Source organism: Aptenodytes forsteri, unplaced genomic scaffold (assembly GCF_000699145.1).
Source record: "Aptenodytes forsteri isolate BGI_AS27 unplaced genomic scaffold, ASM69914v1 Scaffold371, whole genome shotgun sequence".
NCBI lineage: Eukaryota > Metazoa > Chordata > Aves > Sphenisciformes > Spheniscidae > Aptenodytes > Aptenodytes forsteri.
In genome coordinates, this window is record NW_008795322.1 from 2,499,477 (window position 1) to 2,518,281 (window position 18,805).

The 18,805-nt window shown below is 34.7% G+C and overlaps 1 protein-coding gene across 1 annotated transcript in view; it reads left to right on the forward strand.

Moving 5' to 3' along the window:
* Nucleotides 1–18,805, forward strand: part of DIAPH2 (diaphanous related formin 2) — a 263,767-nt gene that overhangs the window by 110,664 nt on the left and 134,298 nt on the right. Inside the window, exons 23-24 of the mRNA XM_019472249.1 lie at nucleotides 4,068–4,197; nucleotides 18,446–18,570. Coding sequence (XP_019327794.1) covers nucleotides 4,068–4,197; nucleotides 18,446–18,570 — 255 coding nt within the window. The remainder of the gene's footprint in view (nucleotides 1–4,067; nucleotides 4,198–18,445; nucleotides 18,571–18,805) is intronic.

Sequence of the window (18,805 nt, forward strand, 5' to 3'; positions counted from 1 at the left end):
TCCCTGCCCACGGCAGGGGGGTTGGACTAGATGACCTTTAGAGGTCCCTTCCAACCCAAACTATTCTATGATTCTTTAAAAATAAATAAATTTGGAAAACCCTAAGTCAGTGACATGCTTTGTTAATGTTTTGCAAATGCCATATATGCAGACACTGCTCTGTCAAGGCTTTTATGTTCCAGTGTGTTAATACTACTGAAGATGTGGAAGTAAGGCAATTATTTGTATTCCAAATGGTGAATTCCGTTACTGTTGGTGAGTTTTGTTGGTTTACCAAGTCTCAGGGAACTATTACGACTTCTCTAATATGGTAATGCTTTGAGAATTACAAGGATGAAAATACAGAGGACATAATGCAAAAACATTTGAAAGGCAGGGATTTTTAGGATTCATGAACTTGTGTTGCAGTACATATTAGGTGGGAAGTTAAATCCTTTATTCAACCCGTTTTATTTGGTTTTGTTTTTGTTTAACATACCTAGGTCACTAGCAAGGAAATTGTGGCTACTTCTAAAGATGTAACTCTTTGTTCAGTCCACCTTTTCTTTTGCACTGGCCTATGTCCATATGTACCTACAGTTCTGAGGCTGGAACACTTAATAAGGCTGTGAGATGGATGTCATTCTTCTTTTTTTGCTCCCATGCGAACGCATAATATCACTTGGAATTTAGAACCCATAGAATATTTTGTTCAAGTATGTGTTTCTGATTGAATGGTCTGTTAAGATGTGTTTAAGAGCCACCATATTGTAAAAAAAAAAAAGTTCTAATCACTAGTTACTGTAAATCTTAGCTTCAATTATCATCTGTGAAAGTAATGAGTAAAAGTGCAAGGAATGAAAAGGGGGGGGAAATACTGATTTTTTTTGTTTCATGTTTTGCTCTTAGTCTGCTAACCCAAATAAGACATTTCTTTAGTTGAGAAGATGTTGACTAAATGTCAATTGCCTGAGTTTTTTTTAAGTAGTAGCCTTCTGATGAGAAATGAGATACTTAGTCTTGATTTTCTGTTTACTAGCCTTTTTAATGTAACAGCAGCCCTAAATTTATTTTGTTTCTAAGTCTAGCATCTTAAACTTGCCTTTTTCCAGAGCTCTTGCTTATAAAAGGACAGTTTAGCTTTATGCTGAAGGAAAAGAATACTGTTGTGAAGTTGATTTTGTAATTAACACGGTGATATTGTGATGTGCTGCATGCAGCGTCCTGCACTTGGAACTGGCTTAAACTGCTGCAGAAGTGTTGTCTTAAGAGTGGGAAGCAACTCTGCAGAAAACCCGGAGTCTGGCCTAATGGGAAAAGATGAGTCAGTAGTGTGCCCTGGCAGCAACGAAGGCTGACAGCATCCTGGGGTTTATTGATAGGGGCGTAGTCAGGAGATCATGGGTAGTGACTTTTTTGCTCTTAACTCAGAATTTGCTGGGTTGCGTATGGAACATGGTGTTCAATGTTCTGTACAAAAAATCTTTTTTGTTGATAAACTTGAGTGGAGGACCACCAAGCTGGTCAGGGGCTGGAACACTGAGGAAAGGCTGATGGAACTGGCTTGTACAGCCCAGAGAAACAAAGGTTTTTGGGGAGGCCTGTAGCAACCTTCCAATACCAAATACGTTACTGTAAAGGTGGAGCCAGGCTTTTTAGCGAAGTGTACAGCAAAAGAATGAGACAAAGGGGTCATAAATTGAAACAAGGGACACTTTAACTGGATATAAGAAAAACAAATTTCAGTTTCTTAAAATATGACTTTTTAATTCAAAATACATGTAATTGTCTTTTCCATAAAGTCAAAAATGTTAAATTGTACCCAAGAAAAAAAGAGAGGAGACAAAAAATTTACCCTGAGTACAAGTATACTCTATGAATACAGAGAATGTAAAGACACAGCCATGCTGTTGTTAGCATTCCAGTTCCTATCTTTCATTTCTATTTTTATATTTAAATAATATCTGCTAAACTACACTCAACCCACCTATTTTCCTTATCTTCTCATTATGTTCGTAGGCTTAGAACTTGATTTTTAAAGTGTATATATTGATTCTAAAGATCAAACAGAGCTACACAGTACCCGTTGTGTCTCTTAGCTATTGAAAATATGGATGAATGTAATTGAGATGTGTTTCTGGATTGGGCCAAAGAAGTGAATTTGACACAGTTGTTTAAGATCTGAATGACTGTTTACTACAGGTTTTAAACAACTCAGCAGGTGCTAATATTAACTCTTGTTGATATGATGTTACTGTTGGTGACAAAACATGTTTCTGTTGTAATCCGAAGGCAAAATAATTTTGACCATTTAGGAAAAAAAAAATGCTTTATCCACTCGATGATGTCAGAGAGATCAAAGACTGCAAATCCCATAGTTCTTGTTCACAGACAAATTGAAATGCATTTTCTTTTTACCATGCAGATGTTTAGCCACTAAATCTATGATTTTTTTTCAAGTTGGAGGAACTTCTATGTACATAACGCATTAAAACCTTTTAACTGCATACCATTACTGAGCATTATGTAGTCTTTAATCACTGAATCGGTATGAATTAAACTGCATTCTTAATTGCCTAAATACCTTATATTTTTAAAAGCCTGTTTTTCGACTACACTCATTTATTCTTAACAGGGTAATCCTTAAAGCTGAAAGGCCTGTATTAAATTGAACATCGATGGCAAGCCTGTCATGAGGATTATAGAATTAGAACTTCTAGTGATTTAGAGAATGAGAAAACAAATACGAGATTTTACACACACATTTATGTATTCTTCTTAAATAAATCCTTGATTTCATTTGTTGTGTATGTTGTAGCTTACTTCTGTATAAGAACTGTACTAGATGAGTTAGTAAGATGAGGTTAAACAAAAATCTTTACAGATATACTTGTAATACTAATTCTCTATTAAAAAGTGAGGTACACTGATCTCAAACTCTTGCATACACCTACTCACTCTGTTGCCTTTGTAAATAAGGGGTAATTTCTACTTCCACTAAATCTTCAATCAACTCATACATTCATTCATTATATCTGCATAAAAATGGAGAAACTAAATTGGAATTAAATTCAGTTTCTCCTTCTGTTAAGTTCATGATGTTCCCTTGCATATACACATGCACTCTGCCATAGGATTTAGCCACAAGTATCTATGTTTACTTGGAAATTTGCCACTAGCCCTGTATTTTAACAGTTATTTCAGAATTATTTTTTTAAAATAATAAACTGATTCTAGCAGTTAATGCACTTATATTAATGGAGAACGGAGGGTCTTATCACCTTCAAGAAGAGTAGTTTATTTCAGACCACTAAAAATTGCCTCTGCAGTTGAGAGGATACTGAAAATATGCAATTACCTATTTTTTTCACACTGTGCACAATTTTCATGCAGCTTTTCATAAATAAAACTGGACATACTAAATTTCTGTTACTGACAGTTAGGATTACCTTTGCTTTTTTATTGTCACTTTGTATTCCAGTAAGGCAGGGTGCATTTACTTCATGTGTGTGTATAGAATTTGTCTGAAAGTCTTTAGGATAAAGCTGCATGGTTTAGATTTTACTTCAATAAAAAAATGTGGATTATACAACAAGGAGTTTCTTTAACTTGACTGGTAGAAGTGCAAATTCTGACTTTCAGCATGCTGTCCAGCTATGCAGTATTTCAGAGGGATTCCTTTAGAAATCTGGCAGTGGGGGGCATTGAAGGAATGAACCCAATTCTGTTCTGTTTAATCTCTGTTCACACTGATTTTTTTAATTTTTTTTTTTTATCATAGCAAACATTCTCAACTGGTGTTGCTAAAAATCTGAGAACTTTAAGGGCTGTCTTCAGGTGTTGTTCTCAGCATAATTAATTTTTCTTTAAAAAAATACAGCATAGGGATAGGTTCCCTTTGTAATCTTAAATTAAAAAGAATTGCAGAAATTTCATTTTTTAATAATGTTTCATTTGCAGGCAACCAGTGTAGGTAACTTTCTGCTAATGAGTTTACATCTGCAATATTAACTTTATTTAAACATTTTACTAAAAAAAAAAAAAAAGTTATATTTTTTCTCTTTTTTTCTCCTGTGTTCACTTTTTAGATTCGAGATACTAAATCATCAGATCAGAAAACAACCTTATTGCATTTTCTGGCAGAAACGTGTGAGGAGAATTACCGAGACATCTTAAAATTTCCGGATGAACTGCAGCATGTTGAGAGTGCAAGTAAAGGTAAGCAAATAGATAAAAGGTAATAGCTGTTTGCTTTGATATTAAATACTTCCAACATTTCATTTTAGATTGTAGGATTATGTAACCTGTAAGCATTGATAATCCACCTGGATTTTGCTTTTCTGCTATTTATTGATCTGAGAAAAAGTGAGGAGGGAAAAAAGAGTAAACAAGTAACTTTTCCTCTGAAGTAGGTTGTGGAGGTAATGCAGCATATTTTGGTGAAGTACTTACACAACTTCTGATATGTGATTTTGTAAGCAGTGTAATGATGATGTTTGGTTTACCATTAAGCCTTTGAGGTCTTGTGGCTTGAGAGTGAACACTCGTGTGTGTACACACACAGTATGTTTCTCGTTTTAACACTTGATTTAACACCTGGATGGAGAATAACAAATATGCTTTCTAAAGTTCCCAGACAGCATATGAAATATATAGTTTAATTATATTATACAGTCAATGATTAATACTGATTTTATTCTTGGTCAGTCAGCAGTATAGCCTGGTCAATCTGATAGAAAACTTAATTCATTTGTTGTTGAATTTCTTTTTATGTGAAATATGCTGTGCTGCTTGGTGCCCTTGTTGCTTAGCTGTGGAAAGCAAAGGCTGTGTGATAGTGGTTGATGAAGGTAACGCAAACTGTTTTATTTTGACTGGGCATTACTGATTCATCAGAAGATAAATACTTGGGGGAGCACAAGAATATGAAGGGAAAGAGGAGGGGAAAGAAGTTGGATACACATTTCTGCTCGCTGTATCCAGGTTTTGTCTTGCAAATTTTTGTCTCCTTTTTTTCAGCGTTATCAGTCAGTGTCTCTCTTCAGTACAGTGGTTAGCTGTTAGATACTTTTTTTTAATTAGGCCATCATTTTCTTTCAGTTTGTCATCTTCTATCTTAAACTTCAATCTAGTGAGAGCAGAACTCGTTTCCGCAAGGACTTAGGTTGATTGATGAACTATTCCTTAACTTTGCTATTGTTTCATCTCCAACTTATTCACAGATTTATGTGATTGTCTTTGTCATACAATTTTTTTGCTGTTTCTCAAACTTTGCAAGTACCTTTCCATGGGTGTTTTTTTTCTGCGCTAAACTAAATTTTATTTGGATTGATTAAATGTCTCCATGCTTCACTTTCCTCTTTGCTGATGAATACGTCATTGGCACGAATGCCTATTGACAAAATGGAACTGATCTGTCTATATAGGGTTGAGGATGGTATTGTGTTTTAAGGCAGAATAGAGACTGAAGAGATAACTTGTACATTACCATCTTGAATGTACCATATGTATATACACAAAAATATATATAAATAAAGGTGCATGCTTAAACAGCGTACAGCTGGCTACTTATATCTGAACATAGAATATTACAGAAGGAATTTTTACAATTACTATTAATTTTGCCATTTGCTGTCAACGTTGTTTGTTCCCGGCCTGTGATATGGAGTCAGATAACTTCCTCAAACTGATCTTTTTTTTTTTTTTTTCTTCTTCTTTTCTCCCCCAGCCTTACTCAGTAAGTGTCACTGGTCTGGCCAGTGTGTTTACAAGGACCTATGATAGAGTAACATAGTGTTTAATTTTATTTGTGCAAATAGCAGTTTGTCATCTTATCTAAGTTCCAGAAATGTTTCCTACCACTTGATAATTCTTTTCTGGAGGTGATTTTTTTTAAAGTTTAATCTTTTTCTTCCTGCATCTCTTGTTAATTTTTTTTACAAAGCCTTATGGTTTACCAGGCACATTTGATGATCTTTAATTAATTTTCTCCTGTGGCTAACACTTTACCTTGCAGCTTTGAGATTTTTATAGTTTCATTCAAAGCCTATGATGTTCTGTCAGTTGACTTGAGGAATTAAACCAAGAGAGTTAGTAAAGTTTAGTTAAGCTATAGCATCCAAAAGAGAGAAAGCATATTAATGGAGCAAAGTCACTAATAATCCCGATGCTTAGAATATATATGAAAAAGGTTTTATTACAGTTAAACTTGTTTCATTCTGTAAGATAAAAGCTCATTACGTTTCCTATAAACAGCTCTGGCTTCTTATCAGAAGCATAAATTACTGTTCACTTTTTATGAGCACAACTTCCCTTTCTGCCCTTCTTTGCTTTCTGTAACAAAGCAGACTTTTGGCAGAATAGACGTGATTTGTGCAACTTGCTTCAGCTGTTCCCCATGGTACTTTTTGGGTTTTGTTTAATTGTAATGTTCATTTGCTCTTGTCATGTGTGGTCATTTTTTCTGTGTAGGAAGTTAACATGCTTTGTGTGGAAGAGAAGATTTTAACTTTCTATTTCTTGTTTGGTGTGTCATAAACCAGTGGTTTCAGGGATGGACGGTTAAGTTTGTTTTTCTTGTAAGAGGCTTCTTTTGGAATAAATTGGCTATAGATATGAGGGCATTGACATCACTTAGTTATACATAAATAGAAGGAAATCTACCAGCAAATATTATCTCTCTATGAATTTTAAATAAGGAAATATGAGCAAAACAGGTGACAGTCTGATTTCGTGAGATATATGCCTTACTTTTTAGGCACAAGGCAGCCTGGTAGTTCGAACTATACATAAAATTCCAACTACAAGACTTAACATGTGCAACACATTTTTAAATCTTGGATGCGTTTTCTCAGGTAATGTAAATTAAAAGCAAGTCTTGTTTTCCTTTAATTTTCATATAAGAATAAAGAACCAGCATCTGAACAATGGATGTATGATTTTTTTTTTTAAAACAAATAGCGGATAAAGCATAAAACTGGATTTTAATATGAAAAGGTCAATGGGATTAGATGAACTGCCTGTGCATGTACTAAAATCTTCAATAATCTGATATTAGGTATAATAAAATATTTAATCTTTTTAAAGATGGAAGATTAACCTAGAGGTTTATGAAAAGCAGAAAATAAATTAGGAAACAGTTTTATTCTGGAAAGTATAAGCAAAGGTCAAACTGATTAACTATCAAGACATTATTGGAAAGGCATTCCTTCTTACTTGAAGCAGACTGTATGAAAGGAAAACCAATTAAAAAAAAAAATCACAAGATTGTGACAAACTGGATTCTTTGATGGAAGTGATGTTCACTTACCTTCCCCCAGTCTGCGGTGTTTTCCTCTTGTTCCCCTACAGTTGAAACTATGCTAAGGCTTTATTCCTATTTCTACCTTGTTGTCTTTACTTGTTATTCCGGTTGCTGCTTTTCATTGTATTTGCTCTTACCATCTTATAATCTGTGATTTTATTAAACACCTGACAAATTCCCATCCCTTTCTACAGGTTCAGTCAAGCAAAAACTTCAAAACAAAAACAAGAGGTACCTTACTAAAGTCAGATAACAAGTTTGGGATTTCTAGACAAAATCATATTGTAAAAAGTATAATTTTGAATTCCTTAGAAAAGATACATATTTTTTAACTTGAAACTCCTCTAATTGTCAAGCCTCTCAGAAATCATAAAAAGAAATACATAACATGTAAAATTAAGAGGAGGAACATTACCTATATTTTATAATGTCAACTTAATTTCAAATTTTAAAAGAGCAACAGTTATAAATCACAGTTCATGGTTTAAACATCGTGCCTGTATTTAAAATAAAACATAACCATATCTTTATCAGTTGAACATTGTGTCCAGCTCCTCCTAAGTTTAACAGTTCTTGACATACTTATATTAACCTGTCTGATTTGTCTGCCAAGAGTGGGAGTTACTAGGCTATGTAAAGTCACATGAAGGTTTGTGAGCTTGTGTTGTCCCACTGGTGTTTACTTCGGAAATGGGTGGATATAGAAAGCTGTTGTCTGTACTTGGCCATTGGCCATTCTGTGTGTTCTCCTGACATGTTGGGCAAGGTGAAGTGATACCTTACATGTATAGACGGAGTATGGGTTTTGGGGTTAGCTGAGCAGTTATGAAGGACTCCCAAGAACAGCTAAACTCCAAGCGAAGGGCTGAGCTTAACTGTGAATGCAGTATAGATAATAAAGTCTCTTTCAGAAATAATGAGGGTTTTTTCCAGTGCTTAACATGCAGAATTCTGTGCCTGATCTAAAGGTATACCACTTAATAATTCTTTTAAAGTATTGTTAAAAGAAACGCAGAGCATTCTGAATAAAATCAAGTAAAAGATGCCTTGGGGAGGTGAATTATGTCTGTATAGTAGACTAGAAAGTACTAATAAGAGGAGCACAGATTTCTCACTCATGTTGACACAAAAAATTTATTTCTTTATTTTGCAAGCATATGGTTCTGACAGTTGAGGTATCTCTCTAGAAAGGCCATTAGCAATCAGGACAACTGTGGAATTCAAAGATGTATATACATAATATATTATTAAAATAATGTCAGAAAATATTAATTTTTAAATTCTGTACAGGTACTTCACTGTGATTTAATGCCATAATTTTAGAGTCGGGAAAATATTTTAAAACATTCTGTGCCATTGTTGCTTTAAAGTATAGCAATTTAAAACATACTCATAAGTAGGAGCCATTTTTCTGTCAAACAAAAGTTTTATAGTTCATTGCAACAAAAGAAACTGTGTTTTTACAGAGAGATCTGCAGTATTTTCCACCTTGCCTGGTTTAAATTGCTGAAACAGATTTTGCCCAATCTGGCACATTAGTGAATATAAAATAGACAATGCCTTCTGGCGTGAGAAATTTAATGCCTGCATCTGTGACTTTTTTCTCCATAATAGAATCTGAAGTTGGCATTTTGCATCATAATCAAAAGTCAATCTTGCACTGTATAGTGACTTCTATCATTCTTTTCATTCACATAAACTGCAATACTGAAATGTCAGAAACTCTCTCAATGTGTTTTTCTGAACGTAGTAAATACACAGTTAGGTACATCAAATACTAGAAGACTTTTTTCACTAGTAACACTCCTGTATTTGCATATAGCATCGCCATATTGATGGTAGCTTATGCATCATCTCATTAAAAGTTTTTTGACAGGTGTGTTCTCCTCCATTGACAAGTGTCAGTGAGGAAGACAGGGAAGCAAAAATTTCACAGATAGTTTCTGTGTTGTAGTTCTAATGCGCAATTTCTGAAAGAGAGCCTGTTGGAGACTCAGTAGGATTCTGGATTGGCTTACACTTTGCAAAATTGCTTACTAAATTTTCTCAGTCTGTGAAGATTTTGAGGATTTATTTAGTTGCTATCTTCTAATGTGTAATAAATGGTATGCAAAATTGTGGTAGTTCCGAATTCTGAAGCTACAATTTGAAGCTACAATTTGGATTCTACATTAAACAAAGTTATTTTGTATAGCATGCATTGTAGGGATCCACTTCTCTCCCTGAAGTGTAAATATCAAGGGCAAAATTGAAGAGTAGTTCAAATGACTCTCGTGGGCTGTTGCTTATTAATGAAATTAAGGAGTTTAAGAATTTCTGACTGTAGTTAAACCAATTTGGATTTGAAGACTGCTTTAAATGACTTCTCAAATTATGTAATTCATTTAGAATTCCTTAATACCAACTGCTAGAGAGAGGTAAAAGCTACAAAGCACCTACTTTTTTTTTTTTTCTCTCCATATCCGTTCTCGAACTTGCACTTACATTGATGTAAGAAAGGTTGTTATACCTCTGGAAGCATGGCTTGCACTTCAGTTTAATTGGAAAGACCACAATCCTGTTACAAGTTGAGAGCCTGAAGGGAGGTCTGTTGGATGAAGTTGCTTAACACTTTCTCTAGTGAGTTTTTAGTAACAACAGATAGGTTGTGTTACAAAAGCTTTGCTCCTTCTCTTTCTTTGTCTTCCTTACTATGATTTTTGCACACATGCACCACTGAATATAGTATGCCATAGCTGGCACATTCGTTCACAATGAATTACAGCATGTGTATATCAGTTTGATATACAAACGAAGCAAAGTTGGGCTATGGAGAAATAGTGACAGTGCAAAATATGGGCTTTTGAAGTAAATACAGCAGAATTTAGCATGTTCAGTTAACAATTCCAAATCTGGATACAATGAATAGAACATAAAAGTCCAGTTGCTTCTTTCCTTTGCCTCACTTGCAGTTTGCCTTATACCTTTGGCAGGAAGTTTTGCTTCAGTATGCTCATTTAATAGATACTGATTTTGTAATTATAAGCTCTGTTCCCAAAAGTTGAGTTAATTTTGAAATCTTGAAAGACATCTGTAATTAAACTAACATCAAAGTAAGGTGAGTTTCTGGAGTGCTCTGGAGGAAGATATCCATATTGCCAGGAGAATGCTACCTGGACACAATGCTAGTCTCACTGATCACCTCTAATACTTCTGGTTATGTTTCTGAAGTTGAGACATCTGTTTTCTAAAAGATTTTTACTTGTGATATGAAAAGTCAGTTCACATTCAGCTAATAAAGCTTATATTCTACAATGTACTATTGTTTACAGTTTACTCAGTGAGGTAAACCTGAAAAGTTAGGTGAAAAGGCTGGTATTCATAAGAGTGTTCAGGGAAGGTAGGAGGTTGGCACACACAGAATTCATGCAGGTCACAAAAATAAGCATAACACTTGTCAGGATTCAACCAGAAGGAATCTTATGGGCTCAGAGAGTTTTTTCTTTTTCAGAAAACTGGTCTTTTGCTGCCAATTAATTTGACCTTAAGAAGTGAACAATTTTGAGTCAGTAATGAGTTGGATAATGTGACCTGTCCAAACCAAGGAAGAGATTTCATGTTCTGATATGTCACTTAGGAGATCAATGACTTTGCACTGTGCTGGGCTTGGGAGAGGAGATTTAACAACTTGCTCATGTCGATAGTGATAGTGGTAATGCATTTTGGGCTCCTAATGCATTGTTTGTCACTTATAATTGGTTCTTAATGTCTTAATAAGTTGTGATACGTGCATCAGAATTATTCTTTTATTCTTAAAAGATGCACGTAATTGCTGGAACTGAGACAAACAGATTTATTCCCTAAACCAGAGTACAGTTCTGTACATACATTGATATTAAACATAAGCTACTCACAGAAATTTTTCTTTTTCTTCTGTGAATATATTGAGCATTTCAGGATTATGAGCACTGTTTATAATTTCCTCAGCTCCAGAGGAGAGAAGAAGACATGCTGCTCACGACGCTTCTGATTTTAGGCCTAACAGGCAATGTTTTTTTCCCCCACTATCTCGCTTGTCAAGACAAGCTTGTTAATGACATTTGCACTTCAGTGCATGTAATATTTAAATTAAATTTCCTCACTTTAAATGTCAGTTATTGTTATTCTGAGAAGCTGAGAATCTGTTCATAGTTTGTACCCAAAATTTATTTTTTATAACTTTTTAGCTTGTGTGGTAGCTTTTCCAGATGTGTACTTAAAATCTGTCATACTTTTTAAAATTGTATCAGATATAGCTGTTTTCTTTCTCTGATAAGACATATGAAGATGTCTTATACATTTGTAAACATTTATATTGTGATGATTTTAGGTCTTGCTCACAGTTGAGATTGTGACCGTTTTTTGGTCTGGTGGAGTGCTTACTCCCCCACCCCCACTCCCTACCCCCCGATAAGGATTGGTAAGTGTCCTTCCTTTCTCTGTATAGACGGAGACCAATATTGCAATCTAGAGCTTCTGCACATACATGCCTCATTAAACATCATCTCGGACTGAAAGATAATTAGTGTCTTAGTCTGAATCTCTCATTAAACTCTAAAGCCAAGGGCTACTTGGGGCTGGGACTTGTTACAAGGTGCTCTTATCTTGGTTTGTGGTTCACCTCTGCTTGCAAATGGACAGGACAATAGAATCAATGCACAATTGCTTTATCTTTGGTTAACTAAGATAATGATTTTACTGTAGAAGTCTGAAATGCAAAAGTAAAGCATAGCTGTGTCATTGCCCTCCTTCACCGTTCGATATCAATGTTGTGATAAGGCAACTAAAATGCAGAGACCCTGCTGGTGAATGAAATCTTAGCATGCAAATTAGAAGTACAAATGCACATCTATGTGTGAAATGTATCTGTTAAAAATTCTATTTTAAAGCTTTTTCAAGTTACATGTTTTCATTTACAGTACATTGTCATAATATATAAACAAAACATTACCATTTGGGCAGAGTTGGTGTTTTTCCTAAACTTTAAAAGATTCGGGGAAAAATCTGTGGAAGATTTACAGGAAAAAAAAATGTATTATGCATGATGTACTGATTGTTAATCATAAGTAGTCTGTGTCAGAAAGCTTACCCTTTCCTTTGGAAGAAGAGGATGGTGACGTGCTGTAGCTAGTTAAGGATACTCTCTAGTTTTTTTACCTTTGATTGCAAGGCGTTTAAACCTCCACTCCTAAGCATTTCTAACACTTCTTTTGAGCTTATGAACTTAATAATAATTTATTTTGCCATATTTGGGGTTTTGCTTTGAAATTTAGACACTGTTGGCCTAAATGTACTTTTCAATGCTGCTTCTTCTGCCTAAGTTCTGTTAAAAACACATGATGTTTATCTGGAAAGAGGAGTGTTTGCTTGTTGTTAGTAGTAGGCTTGGTTGGATGTAATCTTAAGAGTTTGTCTGATCCCACCTTTCTTGACTGTTCATCTAGTTTCTTCTTCAGAACTTCTAATGATTAAGTTCAGTGTCCTTCCTGGGAAAAATATTTCAATATAGATTTATTTTTACTGTTGAATTTGTTCTAGGTCTATCACACTAGCACGTAGTGAAGACCTAGTTTCTGATAAAGGAAAATAATATATGTGGTATCTACAATTGGAATCATTGTTCTAATGCTGCATTTACCTTTTTAGCACAATGTTTTATCTGTATATCAGAGTGCAACAACATGATTGATCGTAGTTTGTGTCCTGTAGACAGTATAGCTGTGTTAGGAAAGATTTCTAGTATGAATAGCAACATGTTAATTACTTGAGAAATAACATGTTAAATGGGGCTGTACTGTTTTCAAGTCTGGAAGCTCTTCAGCCGTGAAGCTTGAGGTATGGGTGGTTTTGTGTGACATAGGTGTACTGTGGTATATATCACAGATAGAGGTATATATATGTTTGTGTTTGTATACACACATTTATGTGTGTGTACATATACATACATGCCTGTGAGATATATGTATCATGGTACACCTGTATCACAGAAAAAATACATATGTAAACGTATACATATGTATACCTGTGAGAGATATTTATCACAGTATATGTACATACACACACACACATATATAATATACAGGCACATTCCAAGATACACATATGCGCGTGCACACACACACACTGTGGTACTCAGAATCCTCAAGTAGGCTGTAGCAGCGCTGTTAACCTAACTTGAACAGAACATTTATTCTCTTAATAAATATAAACTTAGTGGTATGAATTGAGTAATCAATAATTGTAATTCCTGCAGATTATGTACTTGCTCACCCATTTCCCCTCAAACTGTTTTTCAGACTTTTGTGAAAGACTACTTCCAACTGCCCTCAGGCAATAAGAAATAAATAATCATTAGTATGCTCAGAATGTAGTTACGGCACAAATTCCGTCTAGACTTACAAATCCAGTAGTTCATTTGCTTCATATAGACTTGCCTTTGCTTACTGAAGTCATTTATGTCATTGGCTCTCACTTCAGAGTTTTTACTAAATGTGGACGTGGCCATTCCTGTTTTGCATCGTGATCAGTGACCCTTTAAATTTATTATGCAAGAGACACTGCACCTAATCAAACTGTATCGTTCCACCCCTCGTTATAGGGGAGGACTCTTTGACACAATCTTATTTTGGAAAGGACTAGTCTGTCCCTTGGTACTATTACTGTATTACTGTAAATATAAAATGCTTAGCTTGACTGTGGGGACTAGCTAGCATTTGATATTAACATGAGATTAACTGCTTGTAGCATTTTTCTAGGACTAAAGTGGTCTACCAGACATTCACTAAGCCTTCCTTAGCGTGCAGTCTGTGCAACTGCTTTCTCCAAAATAAGTGGATGGGATTTTTTTTTTTTTACAGAGGAGGAATTAATACAGGGAAAATAGTAAAGTGACGAAAAAAAATTATCACCTTTCATGTCAACATGATATTGTGCCTTCTTTTCAATGACTGTGGATTTTGATTATAAATAAATAATAATACACAAAATAATCTTTTAGTCAGTTGTGGATTTAATGATGCATGATTAACTGAGCTTCTATTCTGTATTTGTGCAGAGAGAATCTTGATAAATCTAGGTGCTTATATTAGTCTTCCACTGACATGAAAAAGAATCTGACAATATTAATATGCATAACTTCATATTCACCTTGTTTGTATTAATCCTATATGTTAATAGTAATTCTGTGTGATAATACTTTAGTTAGTTGAAACATACGTGTTTAATTTCTGGTATTGAATTCTTACTCTCTCTCATAAATCCTTCTATTATAGTGGTTTGAGGTATACATGTTAAAGGTGCTGTATTTCTTTCCACCTTAGAGTTGCAGCAGCTCGCCGCAAGCCAGTTTTTTCTTATTGCTAAATAAGGGGCCAGTCTGATACAGTTTGGTAGAGATTGAGAAATCTTGCTGCCTTTTTTCCCCTCCTTGGTCTTGAAGATAGGTCCATATATAGGTTTTTTGGTTTACGTGGTTTTTGTTTGGGTTTTGGTTTTTTTTTTTTTAATTTAAGGCATAAGAATGTACTAAGTGTCCTCTTGGGACAGACCAGTGGTCCACACAACCTGATGCTCTGTCTGGTGCTGGCAGCAAGATACAGTATTTAGGGAGAACACTGCAGTTCCTGCAATCTGTTAACCCCACCATCTGCACATGTTCTCAGAGACATGTTACACATTACATCCCGGCCTATTCCTTTTGATATCTGTTTATGGATCTGTTGTATATGAATCTAAATAATCCTTTTCTAAACTTGTTTATGCCATCTGCCTCCACTATTCCCTGTGTCAGCAAATTGGACTTTCTTTTGAGTTCTCAAGCTTTCCCATTTCTTAAATGCTGACCTTTCCACTGTGGATGGGGGTCTTAATTCTCCTGTAAAGCTGTGAGGGTGGTGAGGTAGATTGTTTATTGCCGTTGATTTGTTTTACTTTTGAAATGTGGCAAATATTTTATCTTTGCTGCTAATCCAGGGAAATGTCCAGGCTTCTTGTAGGCTGCTTCCTTTTTTTTGGGACTGCTCATTCTAGAGTGTGTGTGGGTTACAGAGAGTTTTTTCTGGTGGTTGTTGCTGGTGGGTTTTTTTCTTCTTTATCGTGTTTTTTAGTATCTGCCTTATTGTTCCTATCTTGTATCCTAGTTGGTTGCTCTCTGCTGCAATGTTAAATGGAATTTAATCGTAATTGCTGCTACAGAGAGGCTTTCCCAGTAATGGTTCTTGAACAGTGCTTGTGTGCCACTGAAAGCCAAATGCTCCATTTCATGTATATTTTTAGGCTAGTTCTACTAGGATGCTTAATTTTCATGTGGAATGATGGGCAAATTGAAGGTGAACAAGCCTTTGTCTTGTGATCACCAGCTTTGAGGAGTACAGTGATAGACACAGTCTTTTCAGTATGTGTATTTATGGAATGGTTTCAAAGAAGTAGCTTTTTGCTGCAAGTAGAGTTTATACTTTCATAAATTAAAACCTTGCAAGACTTTTAAGAAATTCACATGATTTTCCCTGAAAGAGTAAAAGGTATTCATGTTGCCTCCTCTTCACATTACTGAAGTAGTAAATATCTAATAAAATGGTTTATGGGAGGAAATGCAGATATTTTTATTGTAGCCTACATATATTTTTCCTGATACGTAATCATTTTCAGCTTATCTTGCAGAACAACAGCTTCATAAATTGTTTGAACAGAAACTTGTACGTTTGCCTGGGCTAGGCAAAAAAATGTGAATGAAAATGAATATTCTGTAGTGTTTTTTGATAATTCAGTGTGAATATAGAAGTTAGGTATGGGAAGCACAGCTTTTGAATGCGGCCTTCTTGCTTGCATAGAGTGCCTTTATACTTTCAAAGTCAGTATGAACCAAATTAAACTGTTTTCTGAACTTAGTTTTATAAAACAGATTTACTGAAAACGTTTTTCTTCCATTTTAATCACAGAGGCTAAGACTTCTTATTTGTCATTGCTTGCTGAATTTCTTTGCACTTTTAAATTTCAGACAAAAATAAACTACTACTCTTGCCAAGCGGTCATGCATTTAAATATTTTCAAATTGCTGAGAAGAGTTAAACTTTCTGTTATGTTGCCTATTTACTTACCAGCTGCTATTCTTTTTACCAACACAATTATGATTTGCATCCTCCTAATTTATTTTTCAGTTCTAGCATTTTACTTCAGTGCTGTTTGTCTCCCTATCCAACTACATAACAGCTTCTAAAAAATATTGTAGTAATTCAAGTTCCTCAGTTCAAGCAAAAATGTGTGCTCCTTTTCTGACAATAATATCAAGTGATTAAACTAATGCAGCCATAACCTAAAAGCTTCAATAATGTTTATTATTCAGACTGCTTTAGTGGTTGATTTCAAGGTTAACTCTCAAATGTTAAGTTAATAGCTACAAGGATGCTGTGGTCAGTATAGATTTATTTATTCCCCCCCCCAGTTAATATAAGCTTAAAAACCTGTATAATTTTAAGATTACATGATTAGTAGTTCCTTTGGTACCCAGTATAAAATAGATAACATTGAAAATTAAAATCAAGATTGTCTGTGATAGACAGCTGTATTGGTGCCTTATGTGTTTGAACATGCTTGTGAAAAGTTAGATCGGTGATGTTATGGCTGATATGAATTGTTACTTACAAGGAATATAGAATTAATTTTGTTCTGGGAACAGCTTCCTTATTTACAGGATTTTTATTTCCTGTGTACTCTTTTTCAAGCCATCTTGAATCAAATTCCTGCTACTGTTTAATGTCATAGTCACAGCACAATTTTTTTAAATTACAAGGAAAGAGGATCTATGCAACTTTTGGACAGATAGCTTACTGTCAAAAAATAATAAAAAGCGGAAGCACCTTTAAAAGAAAAAAAAAGTCACGTGCTTATCTTGACTACACAAAGAGTCCTTGGGTTAGCTGGGGTGCAAATCTACAGTGTTGGCTTTGTAGAGCAGCTGCCTGCAGTCAATAAAGAACATTGACTGGCCAATTACTGAAGAGCATATAATGCGCTGGATGTTCTCACCTCTGGTTCCACATATCAAAAGTTGTTTGTGGCACTGTCTTTCTAAGAACCGACCAGAGTATAAATTGCCTCTGAAACGGAGTACTGTACCCAGTTTAGAGGAAGGACGTGAAACGGTGCAAATGTTACAGTGCTCTTTGGGGAAAGGTGGTGTTGAGGTTGTCTGCTTGTTCTTGAAAGCACGTATTTGTAAACTATGCAAGAGGCGACAAAGAACAGAAGATAGAATTTGGTTCTAAAATGCATCTTTAAATTGAGAGGAAGTGCTTGTCAAACTTGTTTATGATTAAATTGAGAATGATAAGTGGACTTTATGGATTATGTCATAAAACTCACTATTATGGGTCCAGTTTGTTTTAACGTTACAATTTGACCAGGGGCTTCTCTGCAGAGATTCTGTCACTGTTCATATAGTTCTGGAATTTCTTTGTGGTATGGTATTACTTCACCTTCAAAATTGTGATGTCATGGTTTCCGATAGAGATTTCTCTCATGATGTATCAATTAGTGTTTGTTTAATACAAATTACAGAAATAGTGGTTTACATTAGAAGGGGTAGGAGAGAAGGCATTTTTTCATTGGGTTAGCCCCCCTTTTTTTTTTGCTGTACTGTGAGTCCTTTACTTCTTTTTATTAATCAGTAGCTTTTAGGGTTAATTTCAATAAAAGAAAAATATTTGATCTTTTTTCCGTGTCTATTCCTTAAATCATTTCTGTAGCTGAGTACATGCGTTAATAAGATCATTCCTTTAACCAAGTACATGCATTAATAAGGCAAAATATCTTTGAACCTTAGTTACTTTTTAATCTTTGAATTAGATTTAAAAGAATGAAATATTAGAATTTTTACCAATAAATTTAAATAAAATCAAATAATTTGAACTAATGGTAGAATTAAGTGGTGACATTTCAACATTAAATATGATGATTTGGTATATTACATTAGATATTTTCACTTAATTTTTATTAAGAGTAGGATTAATATGAGCAGTAATTCAGAAGAATGTGTCTAGTTAATGGAATCATTCTCCTCAAGGCTATTTATACTGACATTGTTTTTTCCCCTTCTGATATCCTTTCTGGAATCTGGAAGCTTTTTACTCATTATCATTTTTTTCTTAGTTTCAGCCCAGACTCTGAAGAGCAACCTTGATTCAATGAACCATCAGATCCAGCGCCTAGAAAATGACATTGAGAATTTCCCTAAAACACAAGATGAACATGACAAGTTTGTAGAAAAGATGAGCATATCCTTTTTGCATGTCTTCATTGGTGATCTGAACATTCTGATCGTCTGGTTAAGTATTTACAACACTTGAAATTAAGTTTTAAGTCCCCTCTTCCATGCTTTTATTCTAGTGCAGAGAAAAGCGTAACAGAACATGCTGAACGTAAGAAAACATGTAACTGAGTATAGCTTAAAGCATTTATAATCAGACTCTCAAGGGAGGAAACCAGATAACTTTCTTGAAGTAAGTAGTT